General features: G+C 46.8%; 1 protein-coding gene and 1 long non-coding RNA gene across 2 annotated transcripts in view; one reads left to right on the forward strand and one right to left on the reverse strand.

Moving 5' to 3' along the window:
* The window catches only part of TTC27 (tetratricopeptide repeat domain 27), a 552,249-nt gene that overhangs the window by 298,867 nt on the left and 237,513 nt on the right, over window positions 1-15,869 (reverse strand). Inside the window, exon 9 of the mRNA XM_073672636.1 lies at window positions 4,107-4,219. Coding sequence (XP_073528737.1) covers window positions 4,107-4,219 — 113 coding nt within the window. The remainder of the gene's footprint in view (window positions 1-4,106; window positions 4,220-15,869) is intronic.
* Window positions 1-15,869, forward strand: part of LOC141257736 (uncharacterized) — an 88,370-nt gene that overhangs the window by 6,136 nt on the left and 66,365 nt on the right. The window lies entirely within an intron of this gene.

The following is a 15,869-nucleotide window of genomic DNA, read 5'->3' on the forward strand; positions in this document are numbered from 1 at the left end:
GTACAGATGAGAATTGAAAGTGTTGAATAGCTGTTTAGGGTTGTGAGACAGGGAGGATATGAAAGATGAGAAGTAGGTATGTTTTTCAGCAGTGAATGTGGACTTGAAATTGGTGAGAAACTGTTTGTATGTGATGAAGTGCTCGTTGGAAAGGGATCTTTTCCATCTCTGCTCAGCAACCTTGGAAGTCCGCCTCAGTTCTTTAGTCAGGCAGTTGTGCCAAGGTTGCCTGTTGATTGTGCGAGCTTTGGTATGTCTGAGGGGGGTGACAGATTCGAGAGGTGCAGCTGTTGTTGTGGTATACAAAGCAGCAGCATCTGCATTGTGTAAGGAACCCATGTCTGCCAGAGGGAGAAGGGACTTAGAAAGTGAGTGTAAATCAAGGTATTTGAGATTTCTGCAAAGGAGTGCAAGTTTGTGTAGTGGGGATTGTGCACTTGGAAAGGAGAGGGAAGAGAATGTGAGTAGGCTGTAGTCACACAGGGGGAGAGGTGAGAGAGAGGTTAAATGGGGAACAGAGATGGGTGAAGAAAAGGTCCAATGTGTGGCTATCTTTGTGAGTGGCTGCAAAGGATCATTGAGTGAGGCCGAAGGAGGAAGAGAGTCTAAAGGCCCCGTCACACTTAGCGACGCTGCAACGATCCCGACAACGATACGACCTGTCAGGGATCGTTGCTGCGTCGCTATGTGGTCGCTGGTGAGCTGTCAAACAGGCAGGCTCACCAACGATCAGGGGAGCAAAGACATCGTGGAAAGAATCTTTCCATGATGTCCTGCTCCTGGTTACGAGCCTGCTAAAGCAGGAGCAGGCTGGTAACTATGGTAAACATCGGGTTACTAGGGGCACACGCGCTCCTAGTAACCCGTTGTTTATCATGGTTACCACTCTGCTACAGTGAGCGGGAGGTTACCGCTCACTTTAGCAGGCTCGTAACCATGATAAACAACAGGTTACTAGGTGTGCCCCTAGTAACCCGATGTTTATCATGGTTACCAGCCTGATCGCTGCTCCCACTGGTCACACACAGCGATGTGTGCTGACCAGCGGGAGAGCAACGACCAAAAAATGGTCCAGGACACTTTGCAGCGATCAGCGACCTCACAGCAGGGGCCTGATCGTTGCAAAGTGTCACACATAGCGACATCGCTGGTGAGGTCGCTGTTGCGTCACCAAAACCGTGACACAGCAGCGATCTCGCTAGCGATCTCGCTATGTGAGACGGGGGCTTTAGGCTGCGTGCACACGATGCGTTTTTCATGCATTTCCACAGCGGAAACGTATCAAAAACGCATGGTAATCAGCACCCCATGGTCCCCAATGGCATTCCGCAATGTCAATGCAGCGTTTCTGCAGCGCTCATAAATCCGCAGCATGTTCATTAATTTTGCGGAAGCGCTGCCATTGACTTGCATTGAGACGCATAGAATCCGTGTCTGTACATTTGTACAAGCAGATAATATGCGTTTCAATGTGCGGATGGTACCCAGTTCTGGAGGAGAGAAGACTCTCATCCAGACCTGGGTACCATTGTACCTGTAAAAAAAAGAATAAAATAAAAAATAAAGTCCGGTGGCCCCAGCAGCACTTCTCCTTCCAGGACCTGAGATGACGTCGCGGTCACGTGACCGCAGGCTGTCTCACGAGATGCCGGCAAGCCAGGAAGGAACCAGGAAGGAGCGCGATAGCACATGCGGCGGGGGATCGGAGGTAAGTATAGCTTTATTTTTTACCATTGTTTACGGTCACACTATATAAATCCATGCCGTTTGCATGGATTTATATAGTGTGACCTAGTTGTCAAGCACTTTCCAAGTGATGCTATCGCCTGGAAAGCGTTTGTCAATCCGCATGCGGAAACACATGCGTTAACGCATGTGGATACGCATGTGAATCCGCATGTATTCTGCAGGAAAAACGCATGTACAATAAGCATGCGTTTTTTCTGCCAGGGAGATGCAGAAATGCTGCAGAAATTTTCTGCTTCATTTCTGCATCGTGGGCACATAGCCTTAGAAGCTTGGAGTCAGCTGAGTGGGAAGTATCAATGGGGATGTTGAAGTCACCCTTGATAATAGTGGGGATGTCAGCAGAGAGTAAATAAAAAAGAAAAAAAAAAACACAAAATTTGAGCTTGGTTTAAAATGTATATTTTGCATTCTGTGCAAACCTGGGTGTGGCCTCCCTTCCTAGAGCTGGATAACACATTTAAAAGCTTCCATTGGCTGGTGTTCCCAGTTTGGGACCGGAGCCTCGGTCTGCCCTTATTCACACAGAGGTCAATTTTGACACATGGTAAGGTTTTTAAAATTAGACAGAGTAGGTTCTATCCCGAACGAGTTCACCTTGTCGCTGGTGGGATAGCTTTCATACTATTTTTGATCAAAAACAGTGTTACTAAGAACCCTATTTTATTTAAATGCACTTGCTTTTTATTTATTTACAGCAGGGTTTATTTTCATTTTGCTTTTTGTCGGTTTTTAGAGAGTAAATGAAGTAGCCAGGTGTTGAAGTGGTCAAAAAAGGTAGTGGCTGGCCCTGGGATTGGTAAATGACAGCCAGTTGAAGGTTGGAGGGGGAGTAGTAGAAGGGAGAGTGACAGTGGGTGGCAGTGAAATTGGGGTGAAGGAGTAGTTATCTGACAGGTGAAAATCAACTCTCCCACCATGCTTGTTGCTGGGGCGGGGGTGTAAAAAAGATGGAATCCACCATAATAAAGTACAGCTGGAGTGGCTGTGTCAAAAGGGGTGAGCCATTTTTGGTGATGCTAAGGAAGGAAAGTTTGTTAGCAAAGAAAAGACTATGAATGTATGAAAGTTTGTTGCAGACAGAGCAAAGGTTCCATAGAGCTCCTGTTAGTTAGAGGAACTGGGGAAGCGGGGGCTGGGTGAATGGGTTTAAGGTTAGAAAGATAGCAGAAATTCACGATATATCGTGGATGGGAGGTAGAAGTGACTGTGGGGATGTGGTAAGGAATGGGGACAATATACCGTGCTGTGACTGCTAGGGTACACTGCAGTGACCACTGGTGGGAAAAACAGGGCACTGCTGTAAAACCTACTGTGAAAACAGTTGGGCAAGACACTTCTGCGGTGCATACAAGGCACTGCTCTGACTACTATAGGAAGACGCTGTTGTAATGTTGTAACCTGGGCCTCAGTAATATTTCTCCAAGCCCGCTTTAGATTCTGGCTATTCTACTCGTAATACTTTGCAGGGAGAAGTAGACTGCAGACTTTTTGCCTCCTCCTGCAGTGACTTCCTAGTATGACTACTGTGTACTACTCATCCAGTGACCATCCACACCTCAGGATTAGTGGCAGTTTCAAAGGTGGGACCATTGATCTATATAATAAAAGTTTTTTGCATGGTAAGAACTCCTGGTGGATGAGATTTAGTTGCTTGCAGAGTGCCTGGCATGGCAAGACACAAACTACAGGAGTACCACGCTCGACGTGAGTCATGGCTGGAATGCCCCTTAAATTCCTTCAAATAGTCTGCTGTGTTTCAAGAATATTTCTACTACCAAGGCTGGGTCCTGAACTCGCTGCAATGCCAGGCAACATCAAGTATTCTGTGCAGATTCTGCTGTAGATTTCAACTGAAGACATAAAATAATCAGCAAAATTCCACGGCAAATTACTTTTTTTTTCTGCTATTTGTGGATAAACTATTGAAAGCCCTTTTCATACGTACTGTATTTTACTGTAATTTGTCCTAAATATTCAGTGCAGAATCATAACAAAAATCCACTATGAATCCATCATATCTACATGGGGCACTAAGTGAATAATTACAAGAGCAACAAGATAGTATTACTGTTAAAGTAAGCACCGAAAGCAGAAAAGTAACCAAAGTTTACTAAAATGTGAAGGCTCAGTGCACACTTTGCAATTTTTAATAGTCATAAGCAGTAGTATGTCCTATAGTGGGAGGGTGCATAATTGTAAGTTCTGTAATCACCTTGGTTTTTTTAATTCATACCCAAAATTGCGCCAACATACAAAGTGTAATATGGGTTTGTTTTAGTATTTACAGACGTTAGTGTATAGTGTGCAATATTATTACATTTATACAAGAAAATGAAAAAGAATCGTTTACCACTTACCAAACCCCAAGAATGAGCGCCAGCTCTTCTGCACACAGATCAGGCATCTGGAGTTGATCTGGATCTGCTAGCTTGATTTTATTAAGAACCGTGTCATCCTGTAACTCATGGTTCTGTCAGGGAAAAGGTCATAATTGAAACCATAAATGTGAAGATCTTGTAACATCACACAACAATTCTTAGAGATTTAGTCTGGTTACAGATAAACTCGATAAAGCTTTGTCTGCCTGGTTCATAAAACTAGAATATAGACAGAAAATACAGACACAGCATTGTCTGAAACTGCCTCATCCAGCAAGTCATTCTCGCCTACAGACAAAAAATGTTATAGGAAATTTATAGTTTTTATGAATATTGTTTAAAGGACGTGTTCAGTTTCTGAAGAAAAAAAAAATAAGTGTATATTAAAAAGGTTATACCCTTCTCACCAGCTCCACTATCCGTCATAAAACAAAACAAATGGCGTGCTTACTCCTGGACTGGCGCTGTTCCTCTGATCGTAGGTCCAGACACTAAGTATGCGGTTTTTCTATTTTACGATGAACAGTGGAGCTGTTAAGAAGGATTTGTCAAGCAGGAAAACAACTCAAAAAATGTACTCCACTCTAAAACCCCTAAGGCTATGTCCGCACAATGAGTATCTGATGAGTTTTTGATGTTGCAGATTTTCTGCACCTATGAGCTAAATTCGGTTACTTCCATTTTTTAGTTTGTGTTTTTGAGTTCAATTCTTACATACATTTTTATCTCATGTTTTAAATAAAACTGCTTTCTTTTTGGTACGTCCTCGTATATGGCTTTATCAAAACGTCACTAATACAGTCATGCGTGCAGAAACGCACTAAGAGGCCTTATGCATTTTTTACCAAAGGATTTTCTGCATTTTATCCTTTCACCCCAAGCCAGTTTTCACCTTCCTGACCTGCCAATTTTTACAATTCTGACCACTGTCACTTTATGAGGTAATAAACTCTGGAACACTTCAAAGGATCCCACTGATTCTGAGAATGTTTCTTCGTCACACATTGTACTTCATGATAGGCCTAAAATTTCTTTGATAGGACTTGTGTTTATTTGTGAAAAACAATTGAAAATTTGGAGGAAACTTGCGTTCATTTGTGAAAATATTGGAAATTAGGGGAAAATTTAGGAATTTTCAAACTTTTTATTTTTATATGCCCTTAAACCAGAGAGTTATATCACACAAAATAGTTAATAAATAACATTTCCCACATGTCTACTTTCCATCTGCATTATTATTGAAACATCATTTTATTTTGTTAGGGAGTTAGAAGAGTTGAAAGTTGATCAGCAATTTCTAATTTTTTCCAACAAAATTTACAATACCATTTTTTTAGGGACCACATCACATTTGAAGTGACTTTGAGGGGTCAGTATGACAAAAAACACTCAAAAGTGGCACCATTCTAAAAACTGCACCCCTCAAGGTGCTCAAAACCACATTCAAGATGTTTATTAACTCTTCAGATGCATCACAGGAAATAAAGCAATGTGGAAGGGAAAAAAGAACATTTTACTTTTTTTCAAAAAACTGAAGCCCAAAATTTTTACTTTCACAAGGGTAACAGGAGAAAATGGACCCTAAAATGTGTTAGGTAATCTCTCCCGAGTACACCGATACCCAATATGTGGTGGAAAACTACTGGTTGGGCACACGGCAGGGTTCGGAAGGGAAGGAGCACTGTTTGACTTTTTAGGGCTCATACTCATTTGCAAGATAAACGGACGTGTGTAATCCGATAAAAAAAATCGGATTCCACTCTGACCAATGTTAATCTATGAGCTACAGCTCATCTGCAATTTTTTTCTCAGCTGAAATTGGACTGACAAAAAAAATCACAGCATGCTGCGTATTGCCGCGTATATCAGAAGAGCCTCGCCAATGCAAGTCAATGGGTGCGAGGAAAAAAACTGGAATAGACTGCAGATGCCATGTCACATTTAACGAGCCCCAGACATGTTAAAACAGCAGAAACCTCCACCTCATCGATGCAGTGAGCATTTTTAACCCTCAAGCGATTCACAGAATTGCACAACATTGGGATGAGTCAATGGAAAATTACCACTTTTCCACTAAAATGTTACTTTGGCCCCAAGTATTCAATTTTCAAAACAGATAATAGGAGAAAATGGACCGCAAAGCATGATATGCAATTTCTCCTGAGCATGCCAATAGGGAAGAAGAGCCATATTGTAGCGCACATTTTTCTGGAACAGTTTTAGACGTCCCGCGTCCCCACACATACTTCTAAAGAACACAATGCTCCATAAGATTGGGACAGTTTCCCTGCGAGCATGGTAGCTCCACCTCCAGGGTCAGGACAATGGCAGCACTTGCGACTGGAGTAGCGCAGCACCGGACCAAATCTATTCACAGGTGGGAGCGCAGAACCACAATTTCTAACAGCACCAAAATTTGTCACACAATTTCTACTGATCGTGGCAATACCCCAAAAGTGGCTGTAAGGTACTTCTTAGCCAAATGGCGAGGTTTGGGAGGGAAGGAGTGCTATTTGACTCTTGGAGAGCAAATTATTGTAGAATAGTTTGCAGACTCCATATAACATAGTCTTCCTTCAACCTTAAAAAACTAAGTCCATCTAGTTCAACCCATAGCCTAACATGTTGATCCAGAGGAAGGCAAAAAAGAACCCATGTGGCAAACAGTAAGCTCCACATTGGGGGAAAAAATTCCTTCCTGACTCCACATACGGCAATCAGACTAGTTCCCTGGATCAACACCTTATCACGGAAGCTAGTATATATAACCTGTAATATTATACACTGCTCAAAAAAATAAAGGGAACACTCAAATAACACATCCTAGATCTGAATGAATGAAATATTCTCATTGAATACTTTGTTCTGTACAAAGTTGAATGTGCTGACAACAAAATCACACAAAAATCATCAATGGAAATCAAATTTATTAACCAATGGAGGTCTGGATTTGGAGTCACCCCCAAAATTAAAGTGGAAAAACACACTACAGGCTGATCCAACTTTGATGTAATGTCCTTAAAACAAGTCAAAATGAGGCTCAGTATTGTGTGTGGCCTCCACGTGCCTGTATGACCTCCCTACAATGCCTGAGCATGCTCCTGATGAGGTTGCGGATGGTCTCCTGTGGGATCCCCTCCTAGACCTGGACTAAAGCATCCGCCAACTCCTGGACAGTCTGTGGTGCAATGTGACGTTGGTGGAGGGAGTGAGACATGATGTCCCAGATGTGCTCAATCGGATTCAGGTCTGGGGAAGGGGCAGGCCAGTCCATAGCTTCAATGCGTTCATCTTGTAGGAACTGCTGACACACTCCAGCCACATGAGGTCTGGCATTGTCCTGCATTAGGAGGAACCCAGGGCCAACCGCTCCAGCATATGGTCTCACAAGGGGTCTGAGGATCTCATCTCGGTACCTAAAAGCAGTCAGGCTACCTCTGGTGAACACATGGAGGGCTGTGCGGCCCTCCAAAGAAATGCCACCCCACACCATTACTGACCCACTGCCAAATCGGTCATGCTGAAGGATGTTGCAGGCAGCAGATCACTCTCCACGGCGTCTCCAGACTCTGTCACGTCTGTCACATGTGCTCAGTGTGAACCAGCTTTCATCTGTGAAGAGCACAGGGCGCCAGTGGCGACTTTGGCAATCCTGGTGTCCTGCGGCAAATGCCAAGCGTCCTGCACGGTGTTGGGCTGTGAGCACAACCCTCATCTGTGGACGTCGGACCCTCATACCACCCTCATGGAGTCGGTTTCTAACCGTTTGTGCAGACACATGCACATTTGTGGCCTGCTGAAAGTCATTTTGCAGGGCTCTGGCAGTGCTCCTCCAGTTCCTCCTTGCACAAAGGAGGTAACGGTCCTGCTTCTGAGTTGTTGCCCTCCCATAGCTCCCTCCACATCTCCTGGTATCTGCTACATGCTCTGGACACTGTGCTGATAGACACAGCTACCCTTCTTGCCACAGCTCGCACTGATGTGCCATCCTGGATGAACTGCACTACCTGAGCAACTTCTGTGGGTTGTACTGTAGACACCGCCTCATGCTACTGTACCTCTAGGGGTGAGAGCAACGGCAAAATGAAAAAGTGACCAAAGCAACAGCCAAAAATGATGAGAACAGAGAAAAGGTCTGTGGTCACCACCTGCAGAACCGCTCCTTTATAGGGGATATCGTGCTAATTGCCGATCATTTCTAACAGTTGTCTGTTCCATTTGCCCAACAGCAGGAGAAATTGATTCACAATCAGTGTTGCTTCATAACTGGACAGGTAGATTTCACAGAAGTGTTAATGACTTGGAGTTACATTGTGTTGTTTAAGTGTTCCCTTTGTTATTTTGAGCAGTGTACTATTCAAGAAAGGCATCCATGCCCTTCTTAAATTTTAGTAGTGAATCACTCATTACAACATCATGCGGCAGAGAGTTCCATAGTCTCACTGCTCTTACAGTAAAAAATCCGCATCTGAGATTATGATTAGTGTTGAGCATTCCGATATATTCGCAGTATCGGAATTCCGATACTTAATTCCGATACTTTTACAATATCGTATATCGGAATCGGAAGTTCCCATAATGCAATGAGCCAGTTTCATTTTATTCAGCCAATGAGGATCCTAAGAAGTGTGGGCACATCCTGTTAGGCATGTAGGCATCTTAACTAATAGCATGGCTGTGATTGGCTGCTGAAATGATGTCATGATGCACTATAAAAGCCGCCGCCGCCATTTTCAGCTCACTCTGCTGTGAATTCAGTTAGGGATAGGACGCTGTTGTTCTGAGGGACAGTTTTAGCTACCTATTTGGTCTATTCTGCTTTACCCAAGCTACTTTATAAATCGCTGTGCCTTGCAGCGCTAGTGCACAGTTCTCTGTGCTGTTCACCGCTGTCTGCAAGGTCTCTGTGTGTGAGTGCAGCTCAACCTGTAGTGTGTGCTTCAGCCACGTCTGGTTGTAGTGCACTCAGTGTGTCACTGCCTCATACATTGTCCTTGTTTGCCAATTCAGAATTTTTCCTGATATCTCCTATTAGTGTGGTGGTTCCATCCGTATTCAGCTAAATTGGTTCCAAACACACTATATAGGAGTAGATAGAGAATTTTTTTTGTCTTGCAGCGCTAGTGCACAGTGCTCTGCATCTGCACTGTTCACCGCTGTCTGCAAAGTCTGTGTGTGTGAGTGCAGCTCACCCTGTAGTGTGTGCTTCAGCCACGTCTGGTTGTAGTGCGCTCAGCGTGCGTCACTGCCTCATACATTGTCCTTTTTTGCTAATTGAAAATTTTTCCAGATTTCTCCTATTAGTGTGGTGGTTCCATCCGTATTCAGCTAAATTGGTTACAAACACACTATATAGGAGTAGTTAGAGGAGCCTTTCTGCAGCATTGAGCCCTGCAGCCCCAGCCAGATTAGTATTAGCCTATTTTTTGTGGCCTCATCTATTGCATTGTAGGTTACCTTCCTACATTGTAATAGCTACAAAAAGTTTGTGATACTATCGGTATTACATCTTTGGGCACATCCAGTGTCTTTTTGTGACAAAAAAAACCTAAATACTGTTCACCAAACACTCCACTTTACAGTTGTGTAGGCCACATTAGCTCATATTAAAGTCTAGTCCACACTTTATAAAATTAGTGTTTCTTATACCTGTTAGCAGCTGTTCAGGAATAAGCACACTAAGCCCTTAGTACTTTTCTGCCTATCTTTATCAGTCTACCAAGATGAAGAAGGCAGGGAGTAAGGCATGTGGTCGTGGTCGTGGAGTTTCTGCAGGGAGAGGACGTGAGGATTCTGTGCCTGCAGGGAGAGGATGTGGGGATTCTGTGCCTGCTGCGGGCACCAGTGACTCAGCATCCCCCAGTTTTACCAGGGAACAGTCCTTTATGCGCAGCTTTGTAGGAGCTAGCCGTAACCCACTGCTGCGGGAGGACCAAATTGAAGCCGTTGTCGGATGGATGGCAGCTAACGCATCGACTTCAATTAGTTCCAGATCCTCTCAGGTCCTGAGCACTGAAGAGCACCCATCTGTCTCTTCACCACCTGCCAAATTGCCCAGGCAGTCAGAGAGCCCTGGACAGGAGCCATCTCTACTTCTGTTCTCTGAATCTCTTGGCTTGGAAAGAGGGGGCCAGCCAAGCAGAATTCGAGAATTTGAAGAAGAGGTAGTATGCAGTGATGCGCAACCGTTTTGTCTCTCTGAATCTGAAGAAACGGGTGGGCCAGTGCCTATGGTCAGCAGCACACCTCAGTACGCATCTGATGATGAGACTCAGGTGCCACTTTCTGGTGCGTACTGTGCTGTCGAGACTACCCAGGAGAAGCAGTTATTTGAAGAGGGTGGTGTAGATGATGAGGTCCTTGACCCATCATAGCGTGAGGGACAGGAAGGTGGTGGGAGCAGCTCTGAGGAAGAGATTCCCCGAACGGCCCAAAAAGGAGGGAGAGGGAGGGGCAGACTTAGTTGCCTGTAGCCTCCACTTCGGCACCCATTAGGAGCATGGCTCTTCCAAAATCCAAAGCGGGCGCTCCCAAGACTTGCAGTGCCTGGTCATTTTTTGACACAGTTGCAGATGACATTTGCTTTGTCAAATGCAAGCTGTGTAATCAGAAGGTGAAAAGAGGGAAAAGTGTCAGCAACCTCAATACCACAAATATGTGGAAACATGTGCGGACAAAGCACGTGGTGGAGTTACAAAAACACACTGAAGACCTAGGCCAACCTACAGCGCCACCTACCATCTCTTCAGCTCGTGTTGTAGCCTCTTCCTCCAGCTCACACACAGCTGGTTCGGCTTCCTCACAGGATCGCCATGGAAGAATCTCTGGCACTGTTGTACAGAGACACAGTGTAATTCCACCCACAGCACCACTTTCCCTGTCATCCTCACACTCCCAGGCCAGTCTACAGCCATCGTTAGCACAGGCATGGGAGAAAAGGCGCCCATACTCGGCAAACCACACCCGAGTACAGGCTCTGAATGCTGGCATTGCAAAACTACTGGCCCTTGAAATGCTATCATTCAGGCTGGTGGAGACTGACACCTTCCGAAACTTGATGGCATTGGCAGTCCCACAATACAACGTGCCCAGCCGCTTTTATTTCAGCAGGCAAGCCGTCCCTGCCCTGCAACAACATGTGGAGGGAAAAATTAAACATGCGCTACAAAATGCCATCAGTAGCAAGGTCCACCTGACCACTGATGCGTGGACCAGTAAGCATGGACAGGGACGATACCTTTCCCTCACTGCCCATTGGGTAAATGTTGTGGAGCCGGGTACAGATTTTGAGAGTCGCGCTGTACGTGTTCTGCCAACTCCAAGGATTGCAGGAATCCAGTCTGTACACATTGACTCCTCCTCATACTCCAGTTCCTCTGAATCAGCGCTGCAGGAGCCATCACGGTCTACCTCCACATCGACCCATGAATGGTTACCTGTTATGATGACCGATATGAGCACAGCCGTGGCCAAACGTCAACAGGCCGTATTAAAATTAATTTCTTTGGGGAATCGAAGCCACAAAGCGCAGGAGCTCTGGAATGCCATCAAGCAGCAGAGCGACGTGTGGTTTGTGCCAGCGAATCTCCAGCCAGGCATGGTAGTGTGTGACATTGGCCGAAATCTGGTGGCAGCTGTGGGCCTAGGCGACCTCACTCACATGTCTGGCACATGTGCTCAACTTGATTGTGCAGAGTTTTTTGAGGGACTATCCGGATCTTGATGCACTGCTTCACAAGGTCCGCATAGAGTGGGCTCACTTGCGGCGTTCCAGCAACGCAAGATCGCGCATTGCAGCTCTGCAGCGCCGATTAAGTCTTCCGGAACATCGCATCATATGTGACCAACCCACCAGGTGGAATTCAACGTTACATATGTTGGAGAGGTTGTGTGAGCAGCAGGCAGCAGTAATGGAGTACCAGCTGCAGCAGCCGCAAACAAGTCGCAGTGCGCGCCATTCACACTTCACCACCACTGCGTGGGCCTCTATGAAGGACATTTGCCACGTTTTGCGGGCCTTCGATTATTCCACGCGGATGCCGAGTGCAGATGATGCACTAGTCAGCATGACTATCCCCCTTATCTGCCTGCTTGAAAAAACACTGCAAGCACTAAGGGACGAGGTTTTGGAAGAGGTGGAGGTTGAGGAGTCACAAATGCCATCTGCTTCTCTACAGTCTTTGCAACATGGTTCCTCACAAAGGCCTAGGCAGTGGACACTTTGTGAGGAGGATGACATCTGTCCAGAGGAGGGAGGTACACAATGCTCTAGTAGTCAGTATCTAGAGCGAGGGTGGGGTGATGCAGAGCAGGCAGAGATCACGCCTCAAGCAGGGGACAGCGTTTCTTGGCCAGTTGGCAGTCTGCAGCACATGGTTGATTTTATGCTGCAGTGCTTGAGAAATGACCGCCGCATCGCCCACATTCTCAACACGGCTGATTATTGGGTGTCCACCCTCCTAGATCCTCGCTACCGGAACAACTTACAAAGCCTCATAACACCGTTGAACCGGGAGCGTAAAATGCGGGTGCATTCCATCACGTTCTCCATTCCAACCGAGAGCAGTGCTGCTAGTGCTTTAAAAAGCAGCTCAGTGCGTCGAGGCAGTGGAGGAAGCTCTGCACAAAGAGGGAGCAGAAGCAGCGCCTCAGCACAAGGCAAGACCAGTATGGCCAAAATGTGGCAAAGTTTTGTGTCCTCGCCGCCACAAATGTCTACACCATCACAGAAGGATCCAGTCAGCAGGAGGCAACGTTTCCATCAGATGGTGACAGACTACATGTCTTGCCCTCTCAGTGTACTCCCAGAAGGCTCTTCTCCCTTCAAGTTTTGGGTCTGTAAGCTGGATACATGGCCAGAGCTTAGCCAGTATGCATTGGAGGTGCTAGCTTGCCCTGCTGCTAGTGTATTAGCGGAACGCGTCTTTAGTGCCGCAGGTGGTGTACTAACAGACCGTCGCATGCGACTATCCTCCGATAACGTTGACCGGCTTACTTTTCTCAAAATGAACAAGGCCTGGATCTCGCATGAATTTGCCAGTCCTCTTCCAGAATAAATAATTGGTTGGCAACAGTATCCAGGTCTCCTGTTGTGTTCATGTTTCTACCACCTGAACTGTAATCCCTGAGCTCCAACACCGCCAGTTGGCGCTCAGAAGTGCTGTCTGCACAATCAACACTTGCTGCCGTGTTATTGGGGTTCAGTAACGTCAGCTGTTCCCCTGCTGTGCGGACGGCAATTTCTCCTGCTCTGTCCACATTCACACTACTACAGATTTTAAAGTTGCTCCAATTACACCTCTGGCTCCTCTGTTTTCAGTATTATTCCTGAGCTCCAACAAAGCAGGTTGGCGCTCAGAAGTGCTGTCTGCACAGTCAACACTTGTTGCCGTGTTATTGGGGTTCAGTAACGTCAGCTGATCCCCAGCTGTGTGTCCGGCAAATTCTCCTGCTTTGTCCACATCCACTGTTCTACTGATTTAAAACTTGCTCCAATTACACCTCTGGCTCCTCTGCTTTTAGCATTTAACCTGGGCTCCAATACTGCTAGTTGCTGCTCAGAAGTGCCATCTGCACAGTCAACGCTTGCTGCCATGTTATTGGGGTTCAGTAACGTCAGCTGATCCCCAGCTGTGTGTCCGGCAAATTCTCCTGCTTTGTCCACATCCACTGTACTACTGATTTAAAACTTGCTCCAATTACACCTCTGGCTCCTCTGTTTTTAGTATTTACCCTGGGCTCCAATACCGCTAGTTGCTGCTCAGACGTGCCGTCTGCACAGTCAACGCTTGCTCCAGTGTTATTGGGGTTCAGTAACGTCAGCTGATCCCCAGCTGTGTGTCCGGCAAATTCTCCTGCTTTGTCCACATTCACACTACTACAGATTTTAAAGTTGCTCCAATTACGCCTCTGGCTCCACTCTGTTTTTAGTATTTACCCTGGGTTTCAGCACCGCCAGCTGTTTCCCAGCAGTGTCTTTGGCAAGGGTACTCCCTCCTGCCCAGCCTGGTTCCAGCACGCCAGCTGTTTCTGGGTAGTGTCAACGTCACTTTGCCTCCAATGCGTTGTCCTGTCGTGTTGCGGTCAGGTTAGCCGACTCTATGGTGCCTGCAGTTTAGGTGACTCCTATGCGGGCTGCGGGATCTGGCAATGAAGGCTGGTTCCATAGTGCCAATAGGACAAGCACCCCCTGTAGGACTGTGGGTTTTGGTAACTGCGGCCGGCTCGCGGCCTTGCAACTTTTTTTTACATGGGTACTTTCTGCTACCCATCCGGGTTCCAGTACAGTCAGCTAGTTCTCGGCAGTGCCTTTGGCTTAGGTGCCTCCTTCCCGGTATCCAAGTTCCACCAACATCTGCTGGTCCTTGGTAGTGCTTTCTGGCACAGGTACCTCCTGCTTAGTAACCGAGTTCCAGTACCGTCAGCTGGTCCTCGGTAGTTCCATTGGCTCTTGTACCTTCTGCTACCCATCCGGGTTCCAGTACCGTCAGCTGGTTCTCGGCAGTGTCTTTGGCACGGGTACTCCCTCCTGCCCAGCCTGGTTCCAGCACGCCAGCTGTTTCCGGGTAGTGTCAACGTCACTTTGCCTCCAATGCGTTGTCCTGTAGTGTTGCGGTCAGGTTGGCCGACTCTATGGTGCCTGCAGTTTAGGTGACTCCTATGTGGGCTGCGGGATCTGGCAATGAAGGCTGGTTCCATAGTGCCAATAGGACAAGCACCCCCTGTAGGACTGTGGGTTTTGGTAACTGCGGCCGGCTCGCGGCCTTGCAACTTTTTTTTACATGGGTACCTTCTGCTACCCATCCGGGTTCCAGTACCATCAGCTGGCTCTCGGCAGTGCCTTTGGCTTAGGTGCCTCCTTCTCGGTATCCAAGTTCCACCAACGTCTGCTGGTCCTTGGTAGTGCTTTCTGGCACAGGTACCTCCTGCTTAGTAACCGAGTTCCAGTACCGTCAGCTGGTCCTCGGTAGTTCCATTGGCTCTTGTACCTTCTGCTACCCATCCGGGTTCCAGTACCATCAGCTGGTTCTCGGCAGTTCCTCAGCCTTCTTGTACCTTCTGCTACATTTCCAAGTTCAAGCTTTTTGAAATGGTTCTTCGTAATCACTCTGGATCTCCCTGACAAGGGAGCTGAAGACGAAGACCACCCCGAAGAAGACGAGGACCCCGAAGACGAGAACCCTGAAGACCACCCCGAAGAAGACGAGGACCCCGAAGACGAGGACCCTGAAGACCAACCCGAAGACGAGGACCCCGAAGACGAGGACCCTGAAGACGAGGACCCCGAAGAAGACGAGGACCCCGAAGGAGACCCTGAAGAAGGCGAGGACCTCGAAGGCGACGACCCTGAACACGAGGACCCCGAAGGCGACGACCCTGAACACGAGGACCCTGAAGACCACCCCGAAGAAGACGAGGACCCCGAAGACGAGGACCCCGAAGACGACGACCCCGAAGACGAGGACCCAGAAGACGAGGACCCAGAAGACGACAACCCTGAAGACCACCCCGAAGAAGACCAAGAAGATGACACTGAAGAAGTTGACCAAAAGGACAAAGAAGAAGACAACCACCAAGATACAGAAGAACAAGAGACAGAAAACCAAGAAGCAGAAGTACAAGAAGGTGCAGAACAAAAAGCGGAAGAACATTAAGCATAAGACTAAAAATCAGAGCAAAAGAAAATATCTAAATTATAAGCAGAAGATGACTAAGCAGTGTATGGGGGTGAGTCCGTTCCTC

This window comes from Phyllobates terribilis, unplaced genomic scaffold (assembly GCF_046119375.1).
Source record: "Phyllobates terribilis strain yellow unplaced genomic scaffold, ASM4611937v1 Scaffold_3__8_contigs__length_932513732, whole genome shotgun sequence".
Classification (NCBI taxonomy): domain Eukaryota; kingdom Metazoa; phylum Chordata; class Amphibia; order Anura; family Dendrobatidae; genus Phyllobates; species Phyllobates terribilis.